The sequence below is a fragment of the Medicago sativa genome, chromosome 8 (assembly GCF_051527215.1).
Source record: "Medicago sativa cultivar Bolivia chromosome 8, Bolivia_mono, whole genome shotgun sequence".
NCBI classification, from domain to species: domain Eukaryota; kingdom Viridiplantae; phylum Streptophyta; class Magnoliopsida; order Fabales; family Fabaceae; genus Medicago; species Medicago sativa.
The window spans coordinates 78,167,052-78,184,760 of NC_140756.1; the positions used below are offsets into that span (position 1 = coordinate 78,167,052).

Consider the following 17,709-nt stretch of genomic DNA (forward strand, 5'->3'; position numbering starts at 1 on the left):
TCGTAAGAAAATAAAATGAAGATTAGAAAGATGAATGAGATGAAGAATGAGAAAAAGTGAGAGAAAGAGAAAACCAGATAGATGGGTACTGTGAGATTATTGAATCTCATATAAAAGAGTTTTGAAATTTAAATTTGAGAGTTTGCCCCTCAAAAATATTGGGAATATCAATGTTGAAAACAGTGAAAATAATGATATTTTTAATTGATGTTTCAGTTAAGTGATGTTATCATATTAGAGATTTAAGGAAAAAGACCAGATTTACCCCCAAATTAGAGACCTTTGCATTAAAAAGTGATAATGGCATTAATAGGTTTTCCACAACATGTGAGGAAAAAGACCAGATTTACCCCAAAATTTGAGACTTTTGCATTAAAAAGGGATAAGGGCATTAACGTGTTTTCCACAACATAGGATTTTCTTATATTAAAGGAGATTTTTTATCTTTCTTTCCTTCATTTTTCTCTTATACCAAACAACTATTAAAATCATCTCACTTTCTATTCTCATTCCTTCCTTTCACAATCTTTCCTATTACTTTCTTTCCTCAAACTTTCTTTGATCAACCAAACATACCCTTAATGTCTGTCGTTTCTGAGACATGCAAAATGTTCCATACGACGCGCTCTGCTTCACCAACCTATACACGTAAAACCCCACCATCCAACGTGTCTTCAACACCTCTTCCCATTGGTCTTTACACATTCAATCTTATAAACACAGGCGCGTAAATCTTCTACGCCTACACAAGCAAAGTGTTAAAAAGATTCCTATTTTGAATCTCTCCCTACTGAACAACGGCTTCTTCACACTGTACTCCACTTTTCATATCAACTTTCAAAAAATTGTCTTTTTTCATACAAAAATACTATAAAATATTGGAGTATAACCAAAGCATTCACTTTACTTTTTATATTCATGCTTCAAATTTTAAATATTATTTTTAGTTCAAACCTCAAACTTAAAATCATGGAACATCTTTTTGGTCTACACTCTCATCAAACTACCCACCACTAGTACAACAAAATCATCACTTCAAGCTTCAACACTCTCTCTCTCTCTCTCTCTCTGAGTGCTGCAAGTGAAAGTACTTTCATTCCCACCATTCAACTTCAAAACTTTGCAAAATGAAAATCACCATTGTTGCTTGTACTTTCTTACTGGTTTTCACAACACTTTTCAACTCTTCTCTTGCTCTAACTCAAGATGGTAAGTACTATGAACCCCCTTTTTTCTTTTTTCTTCTTCAAACCCTCTTTTATACTATGATGGACTTTTTTCCAATTATCTTTTTATTTTTTTATTTTGCCATATATTAATAATTGAGTTTAGTACTTTGCAACCCATTTTAGGATTTTGTATAAAGTTTTAAACTTTAGGTGATTTTTATGAAATTTGTTAGGTCAAACATTGTTGGAGATCAAAAGTACTTTGAATGATACCAAAAATGTTCTTAGCAACTGGCAAGATTTTGATTCGTCTCATTGTGCATGGACTGGAATCTCATGTCATCCTGGTGATGAACAAAGAGTTCGCTCAATGTATGTAACCACAACTATGTCATGTTCTTCATTCTATTACTTGATTTTGTCAACTTTTGAGCTGAATTTGACACTTTATTTGTCTTGTTTTGTTTAGAAATCTGCCATATATGCAGCTTGGAGGGATAATATCTCCCAGCATTGGTAAACTAAGTAGACTTCAGAGATTGTAAGTAGAAAATGTTTCACAAATCATTGATGCATTACTTCTTTGGGTTGTTGTAATTCTTATTCTATTCAGTGGCTTAATGATTCAGGGCATTTCATCAGAATGGCTTGCATGGAATCATTCCTACTGAAATTACCAATTGTACCGAGCTTAGAGCCCTGTAAGTGAAATTCTTCATTTCCTTGCTAGAAAATTTCATTGTCTATTATATTTTCCTAATACCTCAATGAATGATTCATTTGACTTTATTGAAAGGTACTTGAGGGCTAATTATTTCCAAGGAGGCATACCATCAGGCATTGGAAATCTTTCATTTTTGAATATATTGTAAGTCCATTTCTCGTTTTATTTCGGTTCCTTTGTTATGAAATGAACTGTTTTCTAGGTTGCAGTTCAGCTTAATGAGTTTTGTTTCTCAACCGTGTTTCTAATTTTCGTTTATGATTTTGATGCAAACTTTAAATACAGGGATGTATCAAGCAATTCATTAAAAGGAGCTATACCTTCCTCTATTGGTCGTCTCTCACATTTGCAAGTTCTGTAAGTCAATTTTCAGTTATGCTGATCTTCCGTGTTGATACTATAAAGAAAAAAGAAATATTAACATTTTGGTCCTCATTACTTGTCTTAGGAACCTGTCAACCAATTTCTTTTCTGGTGAAATACCTGACATTGGAGTACTGAGCACCTTCCAAAAGAACTCGTATGCACTCTTGCCTTAAAAAGTATTGTGGTTTGTATGCATTGTAGAAATTAGACCAAACAGGAATTGAAATTTTCAGAGATTTTCTGATAATAATGGACAAGTCTATTCTCTTATGTGCTATATAATAGGGTGATGAGAAAATGTATCAGAAACTTGAATTGAGTTATAGTAGACAACTTTTTAAAACCACCAGAGTCAAATAATAGTGCAAGTTTTGTAATTCTCATAAGTAAGGATGTTAAAAGTAACGTGAGTTGTGGTTTTCTTAAGTTTCTCGGCTGTTAAGAGTTAGTTGTTGTATTGCAGACAGCTAGTAATTGCTCTGATTAAATGATGAATACTCATTGGACTTATTGTTTTCCCTGTTATCTTGTGTTTGTTGTTCTACACATTTTGAGGAACAGTTGGTTCCATTGCCTGTTTGTCCTGCTAATCATAAGTGCATTGCATATGAATAGGTTTATTGGCAATTTAGATCTTTGTGGAAGGCAAATTGAAAAGCCATGTCGAACATCACTCGGATTCCCTGTGGTGATACCACATGCTGAAAGTGATGAAGCTGCAGGCAAGTCAAATCCTTGGATTGATTTCCAAATACTATCTTACATGACTTACTATATTTATAACTGATTTCCATGTTTAGATTACATTTTCTTGACAACTATAGATATTTAAATATATGCAGTCCCTCCAAAAAAATCTTCACAATCACATTACTTGAAGGCTGTGCTAATTGGGGCAGTGGCAACTTTGGGCCTTGCACTTATCATAACCCTTTCATTACTCTGGGTTCGTTCGTCGTCAAAGAAGGAAAGAGCTGTTAGGAAATACACAGAAGTCAAGAAGCAAGTTGATCCATCAGCAAGTAAGAGCGATGTCTCAATTACGACAAACTCCCATTAACAGCAGAAGAAAAAAAGAATCTCGTCTTGATAAATGCTAACCTTGTCTTTTAACAGGTGCTAAACTTATTACCTTCCATGGCGATATGCCATACACGTCATCTGAAATCATTGAAAAGCTGGAGTCTCTTGACGAAGAGGATATAGTAGGGTCAGGTGGATTTGGTACTGTTTACCGAATGGTGATGAATGATTGTGGTACATTTGCTGTTAAGCGAATTGACCGAAGCCGCGAAGGATCTGATCAAGTGTTTGAAAGGGAACTAGAGATTTTGGGGAGCATCAAGCACATAAATTTGGTAAACCTACGCGGTTACTGCAGGCTTCCTTCTTCAAGGCTCCTTATCTATGATTATTTGGCCTTAGGAAGCTTAGATGATCTCTTGCACGGTATGATGATGATTCATTTTATGCACTAAACTATGTGCCCTTAGGCAGCTTAGATGGTTGACTAACCCTTAAATTAATCATATTTTCCTCAGAAAATACTGAACGACAACCCTTGAATTGGAACGATCGACTAAAGATAACCCTCGGTTCTGCCCGGGGTTTGGCATACTTACACCATGAATGCTCCCCAAAAATCGTGCATCGTGACATAAAATCTAGCAACATCCTTCTTAATGAAAACATGGAGCCTCACATCTCTGATTTTGGTCTTGCAAAGCTCTTGGTTGATGAAGATGCACATGTTACCACTGTGGTTGCTGGCACATTTGGCTATTTGGCACCAGGTATGTATTCGTTAATTTACAAAGATCATTGTTTTGGTTGATAGATGCTTAGCTCATGATTCGATGAAGTAGATTTTGAATATGTCAGTAAACAACTGAATGCTTTATTATTTATACATCAACCAGAGTATCTACAAAGTGGGAGAGCCACTGAGAAGTCAGATGTATATAGCTTTGGAGTTCTATTACTCGAACTTGTAACCGGGAAAAGGCCTACAGATCCTTCCTTTGTAAAGAGAGGTTTAAATGTTGTTGGTTGGGTAAGCTTTTAACTTATTCAACACATATCCTTAGTAACATTGTGAAATTTTTCATAAATAATGTACTTAAGTTTTGGCTATTATTTTTTGCAGATGAACACATTGTTGAAAGAAAACAGATTGGAAGACGTCGTAGACAGAAAGTGCAGCGACGTAAATGCTGAAACTCTTGAAGTAATTTTGGAGCTAGCGGCAAGATGTACCGATTCAAATGCAGATGATCGACCTTCGATGAATCAAGTATTGCAGTTACTGGAGCAAGAGGTCATGTCACCTTGTCCAAGTGAATTTTACGAGTCCCATTCGGATCACTCATAATGGCTAATATGTTCCTTTTCCCTATTCCGTTGCTTGGTTTTGTAGAAAAGTTTTGCACCAAATGCGTGTCAACCATTTGTAAATAGATTTGTACTTTGTAACTTATCTCCTTGTCCAAAACAGAACCAAAAAACGGACAACTTGGAGATGGCAGTGGTTTTTGTATTTGGAATTATCTCTCTCTATTCTTGGCTTCTTGCTAGGAAAGGAAATGTCACCATTTTCTGATTCAAGTTTCATTATGAAGATTCAAAGCTTTGTTCAAAAAGGATCTTCTTTTCTTCTTGGACTCATGTGCTTTGGTCTTTCTATGGACAGCAGTTGCAATATTTGTGATGATGTTCATGCGTTTTTAGCTCTATCTGTACGGGTGGATATTGCTCTAACTAGATTTTTCTCGTAGTTTAGTTTTGTTCTACCCATTGCTAACAAAAAAAATATTTCAACAAAAAGGTAAATGATTTTCATCGTGCTTGATTATTGTTTTGTAATCTAGTGTCTTTGTAGTAATGATTAATTCGAGGTTTATTTTGTCTTTCACTAGATGTTTGTGATGATATTTTAAAAAAAAAGAAAGGAGTGTTATAGACCCTATTTTTAACACCGTCTCTAACACTCACTCACTCTGAGTAAAAAGTACGTTGGTCTTGTCACTTTATGCGAGATTCATTTTTAAATGTGAGAATCATGTTAGTCTCATCCAATAAAATAGTAAGTGTTAGAAAAAGTTTTTTTTTTGAAGGAAGTTAGAAAGAGTTTTAGATAGAGAAAAATGCTAACATTTATGTTTTAAAAATGTGTAGGGTTCGTTTGAACAAAATAAACTTTATTGAACAGGGACTTGAAGTCAAGAGGGTAGATCTTTGATTAAAAAGTCAAATTCTGTATCATGAAAGTGTGTCTTTTCAAATGAAATATGTCATAAAAAGTATACCACTTTAATCAACATATTAGTTGGATGTTTGATTTTACGGTGGGTACGACAGAATCACGGTGATCCATCATAATTTTGTAGAAGTTAAAAAGTGTAGCTTTTAAAAAATCACTATGGATCACGTGATTTTGGTATATCCAACATGATACCAAACATGAGCTAAGTCTAGTGGAAAGAAACTTTTACTAAGAAACGAGCAAGGTTTAAACATGTTTAAAAGATTTATCTATATTTAGTGTTTGACATTCTTCAAATTAAGATTACTTTTCAAATAAGATTATTTCTCGTTGAAGTGAAACTATACTAATTTTAATTTGTGATTTTTAAAAAGGGTCTTGCTAACAAATATCATAAATACATTTGTTAAAGATTAAAAAATGAAAACAATTGATAAATTTTACGTTGAAAAGTTACTTTTTAAGGTTTCAACTTGTTGAATACATAATTTTTTTTTGGATAAAATTACATCTTTTAAACTTGTTATCAAATGCTCTAGAGTCTTTAAGACACTTTTAAAAAAAAAATGCGGAATAGAGAAAGTTGTTTTCAAAGTGATGATTAGAGTAGAGATTTGATCAAGACCACAAAGTGAGAAGAGGTGGAGGTACTCCTATCCTACCAGTACTAGTCGTGTGAACAAGATAAACCATTGTTTTGTTTTCTTGTATTATTTATATACCACAAGTTTTAAAAAATTTAATTTAATGAAGCTGCTAATTGCACTGATTAATCAAGGAAATAGAAAAAGTGGCATTGTTTGTTGGGTGACCTTTGGGCCATTTCAAAGGCTCATTCATTTCTGACTCAACTCTCTCACAACTCAATGGTCGTGTCTTTTCCAGTTATGTTACGACCCTCCCTGTGATGTCATGTGCATATAGTACTACTATTATGTATTATTGAGATCAATAATCAATCAAATGCTCCAAATGTCTTCTGTAATTGTTTCCGGTGGTAGTACCAAATTTATGGTACCGTTGTCATTACCATTATCACCATCTTTTAACATCAAACCGAAGAATAAGAGATTGGTTTTAGATTATTTGGGTTTGAAAGGAAGAAGGAATGTGATTATTAAGGCATCAAGCGACGTGGCCTCACCCTCCATCTGGGAGAACTGGAAACCTCCCAAATCCTCTTCCACTCATTCCTTCAGTGACATTCTCTGGCCTTCTGCAGGTTCCTATTTTTTATTTATTATTCTCCTTTATTTGAAAGATGAATTTAATTACTATTACTATTCTATGCCACAACGGTATAAAAAAAACTTTTTAAATGTGAAGGTAAAAGAGCTGTACTTCCAATTTTATCTCACTATTATGTAACTTTGTTATATTAGTTTTTAAATTATCTCCACAAGATGGATATACTTATTAAACTTTTTAGTTATATATCTAATCTAAGTTATTTAAATACTTTGCAACTCCTCAAAGAAATAGTATTATAATGACTCCACAAGAGCATATTTTATGAAAAAATCACTTTTTTTTAAACAAAAAATGAGAATCTGAAAACAAAAAATCTAAATCCAGTTTCAAATGAGAAGTTATTTTAGTAGCTTCTCTATAAAATCATTTTACTTTCCATCATCACAACATTGATATGCTCTTAGAATGTCTTTTTTATTTTCTTAATTAGTGTTGAAGAGTACTTGTCAATAATTTTTGGTATGAAAATCTGATGACTTTATATGTTTCTCCTTTTGTTTTGATGTGTGTTTATAAAAATCATCAGGGGCATTTGCAGCAATGGCCATATTGGGAAAGATGGATCAGTTATTGACACCAAAAGGACTCTCAATCACAGTTGCACCATTAGGAGCAGTGTCTGCTCTCTTGTTTGCCTCACCCTCAGCCCCTTCTGCCCGGGTACTACTATTACTACTATTTCTTTTTAGGCCTTAATGGGATAAATATCATTAATACAATGGTATTAAGCATTGACTACGACGACACTGATACATTGACACCGGCAATGATTTGATAAAATTAAGTAATTGAATGTAATCGTATGTATCAGTGTCAGACATTAGACACACATTCGATTAGAAATATCAATGCTTCAGTGTCTAAATTGAGTTTCTTAAATACCTACTACTTAAATGCTTTTGTTTCACAGCTCTCTCTATATTCTTCGTTTAGAACTAAAATTACCTAAGTGTGATTATGCAGAAGTACAGTATGTTTATGGCCCAAGTAGGTTGTGCAGCCATTGGTGTTTTGGGATTTGCAATATTTGGACCTGGATTGCTAGCCAAGAGTGCTAGTGTTGCTGCTTGTATTGCTTACATGATTTACACTGACTCTGTTCACCCCCCAGGTATTTTTGCTTCAATGTTACTACTTATTTGTGATTTGAAACAAGTATCTAGCTGCATCAAATATTAAACCAACAAAATTTGTGATATCGTGCAGCCGTAAGCATGCCATTGCTTTTCATTGATGCTGTTAAGTTTCAACAGTTGAGTTTCTGGTATGTTTTGTATCCCGGGGCAGCAGGATGCATTCTACTTTGCTTGATTGTAAGCAATCTATCTCTCTATTAATCTATTTGTACAATCAATAAAGGAACGATCCAGTAAACGCGTCCAATGTTTTAAAACTGAACCAGCCATCAAACTATCCAGTTTAACTGAACTGTAGACAGTTCTTGTTTATGGTTCAATCGTTGGAACTGTCCGGTTTTTAAAACAATGAACATGTCATCTTATAATTTTGTTTTCCTCTGAAAACAATTTTTAGTACCCGGTTCATTACTACTAGTTTACTTAATCTATAGCATCCATGTCTCTCCCTCCTAAAATGAGCTCCTCATTGCAAGTTAACTAATTGGTAGACCTGTTTTTTTTGTTCAGCAAGAGGTGGTTCTATACATGAAGCAAAATTTCAAATTCTGAGTCTGCTTTTCACAACTGTGATTGATTGCTACATATCTCCGTTGCTAGCCAGGGACCATCCTTCTGCCATATCTTCCAAATTCCAATTTGATATACTGAAGATCCCTGGAGAATATTCTTAGCTCAAAAGTCACAACTATAAGTAATGAGCATCCCCCAACCAAATATAAAATATTGTCCCAGATTTTTCTCCCAGAAGCGAGGCTCTAGCGGGAATTATGTTGATGGTTCAAATTTACTGCTTGCAAATTGCAACATTGTATTGGAATGAATTCATTGGGTGTACGTTGTATCTTATCTAAAAAGTATTTGTGTATAGTACACTTCTAAATGTCTGGCTGCTTATCAATGGTTCCTCCTCATCTGGTAACATGGGAGAAAACGTTATACATGTAGCAAAGAATCGAAATAGCAGAAAGAAAGTGAAGCAATGTAATGACTAAATTTGTGTGCATCTCGAAGAAAAAAAACACAAAATTTGTGTGATCCAGATGCATACTTCCGAACAATTTGTTTGAACTCGTGTGCACTTCTAGAACTATAGAGTTTTTAACTAATGAGTAGTAACTGAGAAACAATGCCTTGTTTGTGGTATGTGTTTACAAGCCTATGAGGAGTTGAGGACTAGTGAAGGCACCACTCAGATCTCTACGAAAACAGTTGGGAGTTTTCCTGCTTCAGTCCACTTAGGCTCTATTTTACAGTTTAGGACGAGAGGGTGAGTTTTGAAAAAATGAACGACAAAATTGAAAGGGATGGAATGGTAGTCCTCCAACTCGAATGAGGGTTTTCTTTTCTCCATGATACAAAAAAAAAAAAAAAAAAATCCCTCTAATAGAGGGAACGCAGAAGGATTTTGGAGGGGTTAGAAATCTTTTTCAAATTCATACCATTTTTTTTATAATACTCTTAATTAAAAATATATTAATAAGCAATATTCTTTTTCTCATTTTCTACAAAAACGCTACTGGAAAGTTGAGATATTTTTCTCTCATTTCCTCCCCCGAAGTCCTCTCATTCATTTTTCTACGTATTCCTAAAAGGAACCTTAGTTTCTGCCCAACCAAGACAAGAGATGGAAAAATTAGAAATTGCTCTACAACCCCTTCAGTTTTGATTTATTGCAACATAACTTTCAACACAAAACCAATTAGGAGATATGTTTTGATTGATTTTTTTTCTCTGTCAAAAGTTGTTTTCCAATCGACTTATTTTAAGTTGAACAATTCAAAGAACACATAAACTTTTGAAATATAATACATTTTTTGGCTGGGAACCCAAAAATTGACAAGCCCCTTTTTTTTCCTTTCTATTCTTTCGATTGACATTATTATAGGAATACGTTGATAATGGTATTGGGAGAACTTATACATTAAAGTAGATTTTATTTATTAAAGAAATTGATACCGTTTTCGTTTCAAATTTTCAATTACTGTGGAGTTATATACGTATTTCAAATGTATTAGAGTTAAAGAAAATGATCAAGTTTGAGGTAAAGCAAATTCCGACTTTTACTGAATGAAGCACTGGTGGTGGTTGGTCGAAGATGCAGTACGTAGCACTCCCTTGTCACGGAGCCATGACTTCCGATTTTACTTTTTTTTTTTGTTCTTTCATCTTGAATCGTTTTTGAATAATACGAGAGTAACAAGTTGTCAGCCTGGAGATGAAGCACTTTGTATTGGAAAAATTTATTGTAAATTTATTTGTGTTTTGATATTTTTGTAAAGAATGCCAGGGTTTGGGTTGGGAGGCTGGGAGGAAAGTATTATGACCACCAAAGAAATAAGACCCTCTTCAACTTACAGCATGTTTGTTTTGGCGCAGAAGCTACATAGTCTTGTGTGTTTTCACAAACGTGGGATGGCGGTGGAAAATGTACCACCAAACATACTGTTAAACCTTAATATTAGTCAGAAATATATGAATGCCTTTTTTTATGTACTCATCTAGTTTAATCCATTTCTAGACAACATAAGACTAACAGACCTAGAATATTTTTGATACAAGATTGTAATACATTTCTTGGAAGGAGAAATGGTTGAAACTAAAAGAGACTGGATTATTATTATAAACTAAAAAATGTTTTGGTAATAATAGAGCAATTGGTAAAATTAAAGAAACTTGTAAATTAGGATTTCATAAAGAATTGAGAGAATCAGAGCCTGTTTGTTATAGCTTTTTTAACAAAGAAATGTTTTTTTTTAAAATAATCATTTTTTTAGGGTATTGCATCCGTTTGTTACAACCTTTTAAAATAATCAGAATCTAAAAAAAAAAAATTCCAAAAATAGCTTCAAATGAGAAGTTGTTAAGAGTAGCTTCTCAAAAAATAGATTTTTTTAGAGGAGAGAGAAAATATTGTTTAAAAGATTGAACTAATTTTCTAAAAAAAAAAAATCTTTTATATAGTTGTATTCAAACAAACTAACTTATTTGTCTAAAAAAAATGATTTTTATTACGGTAAACAAATGCATAATCTAATCTGATTTTCATAAAATCTCTAAAAAATAATCTCTAAATTATTTTATGTTAAAATCACTTTTATTTTAATCTGCAACAAACGAACCCTTAGAGTGATGCGAAATAAGTTTTTTTTAATGAATAACTATTAACTAAAAAACCTAGTAAGTGTGTGTTTGGTAAAATTAAGCTATAAGTTAACTTAAACCTAGTAAGTGTTTGTTTGGTAAAATTAAGCTATAAGTTAACTTATAGCTTATAACTGAAAAGTTAGCTTATAGTTGATGGCTGATAGCTGAAAAGCTAGCTGGCTTAAATTAAAGTGTTTGATAAAATTAGATTTCGAAGTAATTGATAAATATAAAATGACATAAAAGTACACATATGTTTAATATGTAATAATGACATAAAAGTACACATATGTTTAATATGTAATATTTCAAAGTATTTTTTTTATCTTTAAAATGATAAATGTGATATATGGTTTTAATTGAGATTGTCTTTAATAAATTTCGTTTGATTTTTTTTTTGTGGTGGTTGGGGTTTGAACCTCGAACCTTACATATATTATACATTGTGCATACCAACTAAGCTAATTTCACGGGGACTCGTTTGACTTCTTTATCATATATATATATATATATATATATATATATATATATATATATATATATATATATATATATATTTTGTTTCTCTTAATGAAAAATATTTCTTTTCTTTTTATTTAAATTGGTAAATATGTTCAAAGAAAAAAATAATGATAAATATCTTCATGTGAATCTAATAGAAAGAAACTTGTATGAGTGGGTAGTTTTTTTTTGTCAAAAAAACGTGGGAAGTTTTTTTTTATGAGTGGGTAGTTTTTTTAGTAAAAAATAATATTAAAGGTTATAAATGAAAGAAAATGTGAAAAGCTATAAGCTTAAAATCAAGTAAAAATAGCATCTAAAGTATGCTAGTGAGAGAAGCTTGTTACCAAACACATTTTATTTTTTAAAACAAGCTTATAAGCTAGCTTATTGACTTTACCAAATATAGACATAATTTTTTTTGTGGTGATATAACATGTAATTTATTAAAAAAATTGAATAACATGTAATTTATTAAATGAACTATTAATATCTACATTTATTTTAGAGGTAATATCTACATAAAATATCATATAAATAAATCTTACATATCTAAGTTGAAAAGATTATCAAAAGTGTGCGTTTAGAAAGAAAATAATGAGCACTTGTAAGCACACAAATTTATTTCCTAATAAAAAAAATCTTTATAAATATATAAAGTTGATTAAAATAAATAATTTAATAACATAAAATGATTATCTAAAATTCTATCTATTATTTATTTTTTATAAAATGAATGATTTATCTATTAAATTTGACAACAATTATGCCTAATTAAATATAATTTAATGAAGGAGAAAAAAATAAAATAAAATAGTTAAAATTAAGAACAAAACTTACGTGAATTTTCTTATGTGTTTTTTGTATGGTTCTTTGCTATTTATACACTTTCTGTGTCAATAACAAACTTAAAAAAAATTATGGATTTATGAAAATCATGAGTAGTTTAGTTAGTAATCATACAAAAAGCACCTAAGTGTAAGCCTAGTAGGATAAACCTTATGTGCATTTCCTTAAATAATTTTTGTGTGATTATTCATATAAACACTCGTAACTACCCATGGCTTCTCAAATCCACACTTTTCTCGAAGTTTTTTATAACCACAAAAAGCGACTCTTATAAAAAAAAAAAAATGAATCTCATGTGAAAAATCATACGAAAAACATGCAATGAAATGCACTTGGGTTTTTATCCTTAACATAAAGAATTTTTTTCAGTGACAAATGCTAGAAATTAGTTGTTAAAAAAAGATCAAATGAATATAATAGTAATATTAGATTTATGAAGGAAAACAAGAACAGTAACAATAGCAGTAATTAGGGATGAAAAAAAATTATATGCATCCTTAAAAAATTTTATAGGCATGATATTTATGTTTATACTTTATACACATTCTCAACTAACTACATTGTTACTTGTAACACAAATAACCTGACTAACTATATTCTATCTGAATCAAGTTAACGAACTCATTCTAATTATTTAACTAACTTTGAATCACTATATCTAATAGGTACACTCTTCTTTATTTTTGTATGGAGTACCTTGATGCTTGGATTCCAATCTTTATGTGATACCCCAACAAATCGAAGCAAATCAAAGCAGTAATTCAATTATGATAAAGCTAAAGGAATCACGGGAGGCCACTAATTAATATCCAAAGTCCAACTAAAGATTTGGGGCATAGTCTCCTAAAAGTTGAAACACATGACGCACAAATAGGCTTTATTTTTTGGGTTACCTACATAAGCCACAAACTGCATATATCGACTTATTAATTGATGAGAGTAAATGTGTGTTTTGATTCTGTTGTTGAACAAAAATGGTTGGTTGGTGTTTAGGTTCGTGTACAATATCGGGGCCAATTGTGATGTTACGTTGCTAAAGTGGAATATTGAGCATCATTCATTAACTTATGTACTGTTTTGGAGCTTCGAGGGAGGGGAGAGTTTTGGAGACGAGAAATATAGAGGAAAAAAAAAAACCTTTCATATTTTTGGAAGTGTATTCTTTTAGGAAATGATACATATCGATTGAATTTGAATAATTCATATAAACCCTACAAAATACTCCAAAATCCTTCTTCAATACAATATTTGAGTTTCTCTAAATTATTATGATTTTGCATTATGAAGAAAAATGAACCCAAAAACCCTCTTATTATCTATTTATTTTATTTTGCTCATTCATTTCCTCAAAGACTTCCCCTCCATACCATTCCAAACTCACAAACAAAACCTTAGGATATGTTATAGTGAAGGGTTTAAGAGGGGAAGGAAGATGAGATCTTATTTTTCTTTTCTAATTTACAAACACTCTAAAATGTTTTCTAAAACAAATGAAGTGTGAACAAAGTGTCATATCATCATTTATCACATGAGCAATGATATTTGAACAACCATTTGGTACAACCTATTTGACAACCTTCTTTTTCTCTCTTTTCATTGGTCAAAAACAATGGAGAGAGAAAAAGGAAGAGAGAGAATAAGAATATGTTGTTTTTGGATTTCCAAACTGTTGTATTTGGATTTCCAAATTCTATTATCTACCGAAGTTGTTACTAGGTTGAGTCATGACCAGGTCGCTCTCTTTAAGACGTTTCGTGGCACTACCCAAAATTGTGCAAGGTAGACTATCAACCACGCCGCCTCCAGGATAAAACAAGCCCAGCTACAACTGTTCGATTAACTACTGTTCGATTAACTACTGCACTGTAGAAAATCGTTCGAGAATTACACCGTCAAATATGGTACTAAGACCACTCTTTAATACTGAAACCACTTTAATATGGTATCATTACCATTCTATTATGGTGCTAAGACCACTCAAATATGGTGTTTCCACCATTCTAACCTTTAAGTTCTCCAAACTATCAATATGGTACTATGACCACTCAAATATGGTGTTACCACCATTTCTCCTCAAATAAAATTATTGAATAATTTTTATATACTGTTAAGATCATTCTTGATTCCGACGGGACTATGATCTTAAAAGTACTCTTTATTCCGAAGGGACATATATTATCGAAGGGACTATGAACTTAAGACCATTCTTAATTCCGAAGGGACATTAAACCGAAAAGGGACTATGGTCTTAAGAACACTCTTAATTCCGAAGGGACAGAAAGGAGTAGAAAAAGGAGAAGGACTTGTTAAACAAGTCGAAGGAGGGAGAAGAGATGAAAGACTCGTCAACACAAGTCAAAAAAGGGAGAAGAGAGAAAGAGTTCCCGACAACTCAATGAAACTCTTTGGTGTGTGGAATGCACTGTGTGAGCTCTCTATTTATAGAGAAAATTCACAACTAATAAGTTAGAAACTTTGGGAACAAGTAATATGAGAAACTTTGGGAACAAGTAACATATTACTTTGCGATTAAGTAATTCACATATTAGATCTAGTACAAAAATATCTTAATTGAGTACTAAAATATATTAAATTTAGTACAAAAATATATTATATTATGTACCAAAATATTTTAGCAAAACTTGGGGACTAAGAAAGCACTTTCAAATAATGATTAAATTAATTATTTAATTTATCATTTCCAAATAATAAAATATATATCAATATATATTTTTTCTCTAGTGCTTATGTACCCCCATTAATTAGAGGTACACCCCCACTATATAAACACTACTAATGTGTGTGTTCCATCCGATGTGGGACTTCCATTTTTTTCAATTCACACAACACTAGTTATACCCAACATGGGAATTTGTGTTTAGTCTTTTTAACTCAATTTCCACACATGTTCCAACAGAATATAATGTGAGTATGAGAGAGAAAGTTGTCTAAAAGTTGTCACAAAATAGATGTACAAATATCATTTCTCTTATCACATTGTAATTTTAATTTTTAAAATATCAATTATATTTCAAAATATAGACTAAGTCCTACCATCCTCACCAAAATTCTATTGGTTTGTTTAGGTATATGTTGTGAATCTGCAAGCAAAATTCTTCCTTTTTATGCCTTTTTAGTTCCTTTCTTTGCTATATTTTTGCTCCCAGAAGAATACTTCATGTGTATAATGGAAATGGAAAAGTGACTAAGGAACAAGATAATATGTGCTACTTTTCCATTTCTATTTACCTTCACGGTAAACAGTACCAATGCGGATAAATAATTATAGACTTAGTCACTCAGACACTATTAATGTGCACCCATTTACGTGGTCAAGCTGAACCACTACTTAAGAATCCACTTCCACATGAATGGAAGTGATGTACAACTTTTTTCTGATATTGCCAAAGTAGAAGGAGTCTTAAATATATATCGTGAGAAATAAAATGAGTTGACTATATTAACCAAGAACAAAAGTTTCCGAACACAATTTATTTAAAAAGCAAACTAACATGTTACCAATTAAGTATAACCATACTAATACGTGCTTAGTAACAAAACAAATGACTGCGTATTTTGCAATTCAAATTATAATAAAACGAATTTTAGTACATACAAGATTAAAATTACAAAATTAATTTGCATGCTAATTCGTCATTATCATGTACTCCCTCTAATGTAGTAGGTGTGTATAACCTATTATGTATTTGTTACAAGTAAGAATTCTATGAATCAAGAAATACAGACACCTGGATAGTTTAGTTTCCTTAAACAAATTAGGGTATCAAAATAGTCAAAATTTTATTTTATGGTGATGTGTAAATGAACACAAAGACAAATGGACAATCACTTTCAATTTTGCTGTGTAGTGTAGAATACAACACACATGTGATGATCCCCATTAAAAGCCACGTTGTGAGAGGTCAATGTCTATTGGGTCCCATGCATGATGTGCAGATTCCACTGTGGAGATTTTGATTGGCCATTTGGTAAGGTTGCCCTCAATCCTTCTTGGTTGCTTGCCCTCATGATATTGTCTTTTTTGTTTGACTAAAAACAGATATATTGAAAGAGAGAAAAATTGTTACAAGATGACGCGTGTGGTTAATCTCATGCGTTCACGTGAATACAATAGGGTGAATCTGAATCCCTTCTAAGGTGGGTTGACCCGGTTGGTACGAAATGCGGGGAATGGTGTAAAATGAAAGTGTAAACCCTTCGTGTTACGAGGGGACAGGACATGTGGCAAATTGAGAATGGCCCTTTTAGGTTATTACATGGTAAGAAGAAAATCACCAACAAAGCTCTCCTCTTGAGTTTTTTTAGTGGTGGCTGATGTTTAAATCCGAAACTTGTATATATTATATATTGTTCCTATCAACTGAACTAAGATCACGATGATCCTCTTGAGTTTAATTAACCTTGCTATGAACTATCCACAATATATCATTTAGACATGGGATGATAAGACAACGCTATGTGTCACTTAAATTGTTCAATTTTTTAAAACAAGTCGTCGATAATTACTGTATGATGGATAAAATGTTAATTGGAAGTTATGATATGATAGATTAAAGAGTTTGTAAACAAAATTGAGGCGTCCATAGAACAATTCTCGAATGATAGAGGGCTTATAGCTGGTCCAATCTATCAATTTTTAGTAAAGATATTTTATATGATATTTAATATATTTGTTCTTTTTAGAATTTTCTTAGACCCTTAAGGTTTATAGCACATGTAGAATCTATTTCAAATATTTCTTAAAAAAAAAAATCTATTTCAAATATTATATATTATTAAGGGTAATGTCGTAAATAATTTCCATAGTTGTATTGTAGCATAAAAAAGCTTAACATGGTAGAATAAACTACAAACAACAATTTTGAATATAGCATAATGGACGGTGGCATTTAGCCTACACAATGCACAAATTTGTGCACCATTTATACACCATACACAAATTTCTTTTAACCATTAGATTAAATGAAGAACACAATTTTATCATAGTCTGTCAGTATCAGATCTCCCTCACTCTTTATACCTCCTCCTCTCTCTTCCGAACAACAAACTTCCCTCCACCATCAGTGTCATTTACTCCACCACCATCTTTTCCAAAACAAGGTTCAACATTAAATACCTATTTTTTAATTTACATTGTTTCACTTGTAAGCACCAAAAAAAAAAAAAAACACACAAGTGAATTTAATTATAAAAAAATTTGAGGCATTACGATTCATATTCTTTGGATCTCGAATTGCAGAAGCAAATCGACCCGTCACTTCTTCACGTCGCCGTAATGGGTTC

At 32.1% G+C, this 17,709-nt stretch overlaps 2 protein-coding genes across 2 annotated transcripts; both read left to right on the forward strand.

Moving 5' to 3' along the window:
* The first annotated feature begins 991 nt into the window (after nucleotides 1–991).
* Nucleotides 992–4,898, forward strand: LOC146901829 (Leucine-rich repeat protein kinase family protein). Its single transcript, XM_085739048.1, has 13 exons — nucleotides 992–1,209; nucleotides 1,403–1,541; nucleotides 1,639–1,710; nucleotides 1,799–1,870; nucleotides 1,966–2,037; nucleotides 2,179–2,250; nucleotides 2,342–2,413; nucleotides 2,875–2,981; nucleotides 3,102–3,281; nucleotides 3,376–3,708; nucleotides 3,801–4,052; nucleotides 4,179–4,312; nucleotides 4,406–4,898. The coding sequence occupies exons 1-13, from the start codon at nucleotides 1,128–1,130 to the stop codon at nucleotides 4,628–4,630; spliced, it is 1,812 nt and encodes a 603-aa protein (XP_085595174.1). The 5' UTR covers nucleotides 992–1,127; the 3' UTR covers nucleotides 4,631–4,898.
* A 1,422-nt stretch (nucleotides 4,899–6,320) lies between these two features.
* Nucleotides 6,321–8,979, forward strand: LOC146901830 (uncharacterized). The gene is made up of 5 exons (XM_085739049.1): nucleotides 6,321–6,743; nucleotides 7,299–7,432; nucleotides 7,736–7,883; nucleotides 7,979–8,085; nucleotides 8,419–8,979. Exons 1-5 carry the CDS (start codon nucleotides 6,485–6,487, stop codon nucleotides 8,458–8,460), a joined length of 690 nt encoding a protein of 229 aa, XP_085595175.1. The 5' UTR covers nucleotides 6,321–6,484; the 3' UTR covers nucleotides 8,461–8,979.
* The last annotated feature ends 8,730 nt before the right edge of the window (nucleotides 8,980–17,709 follow it).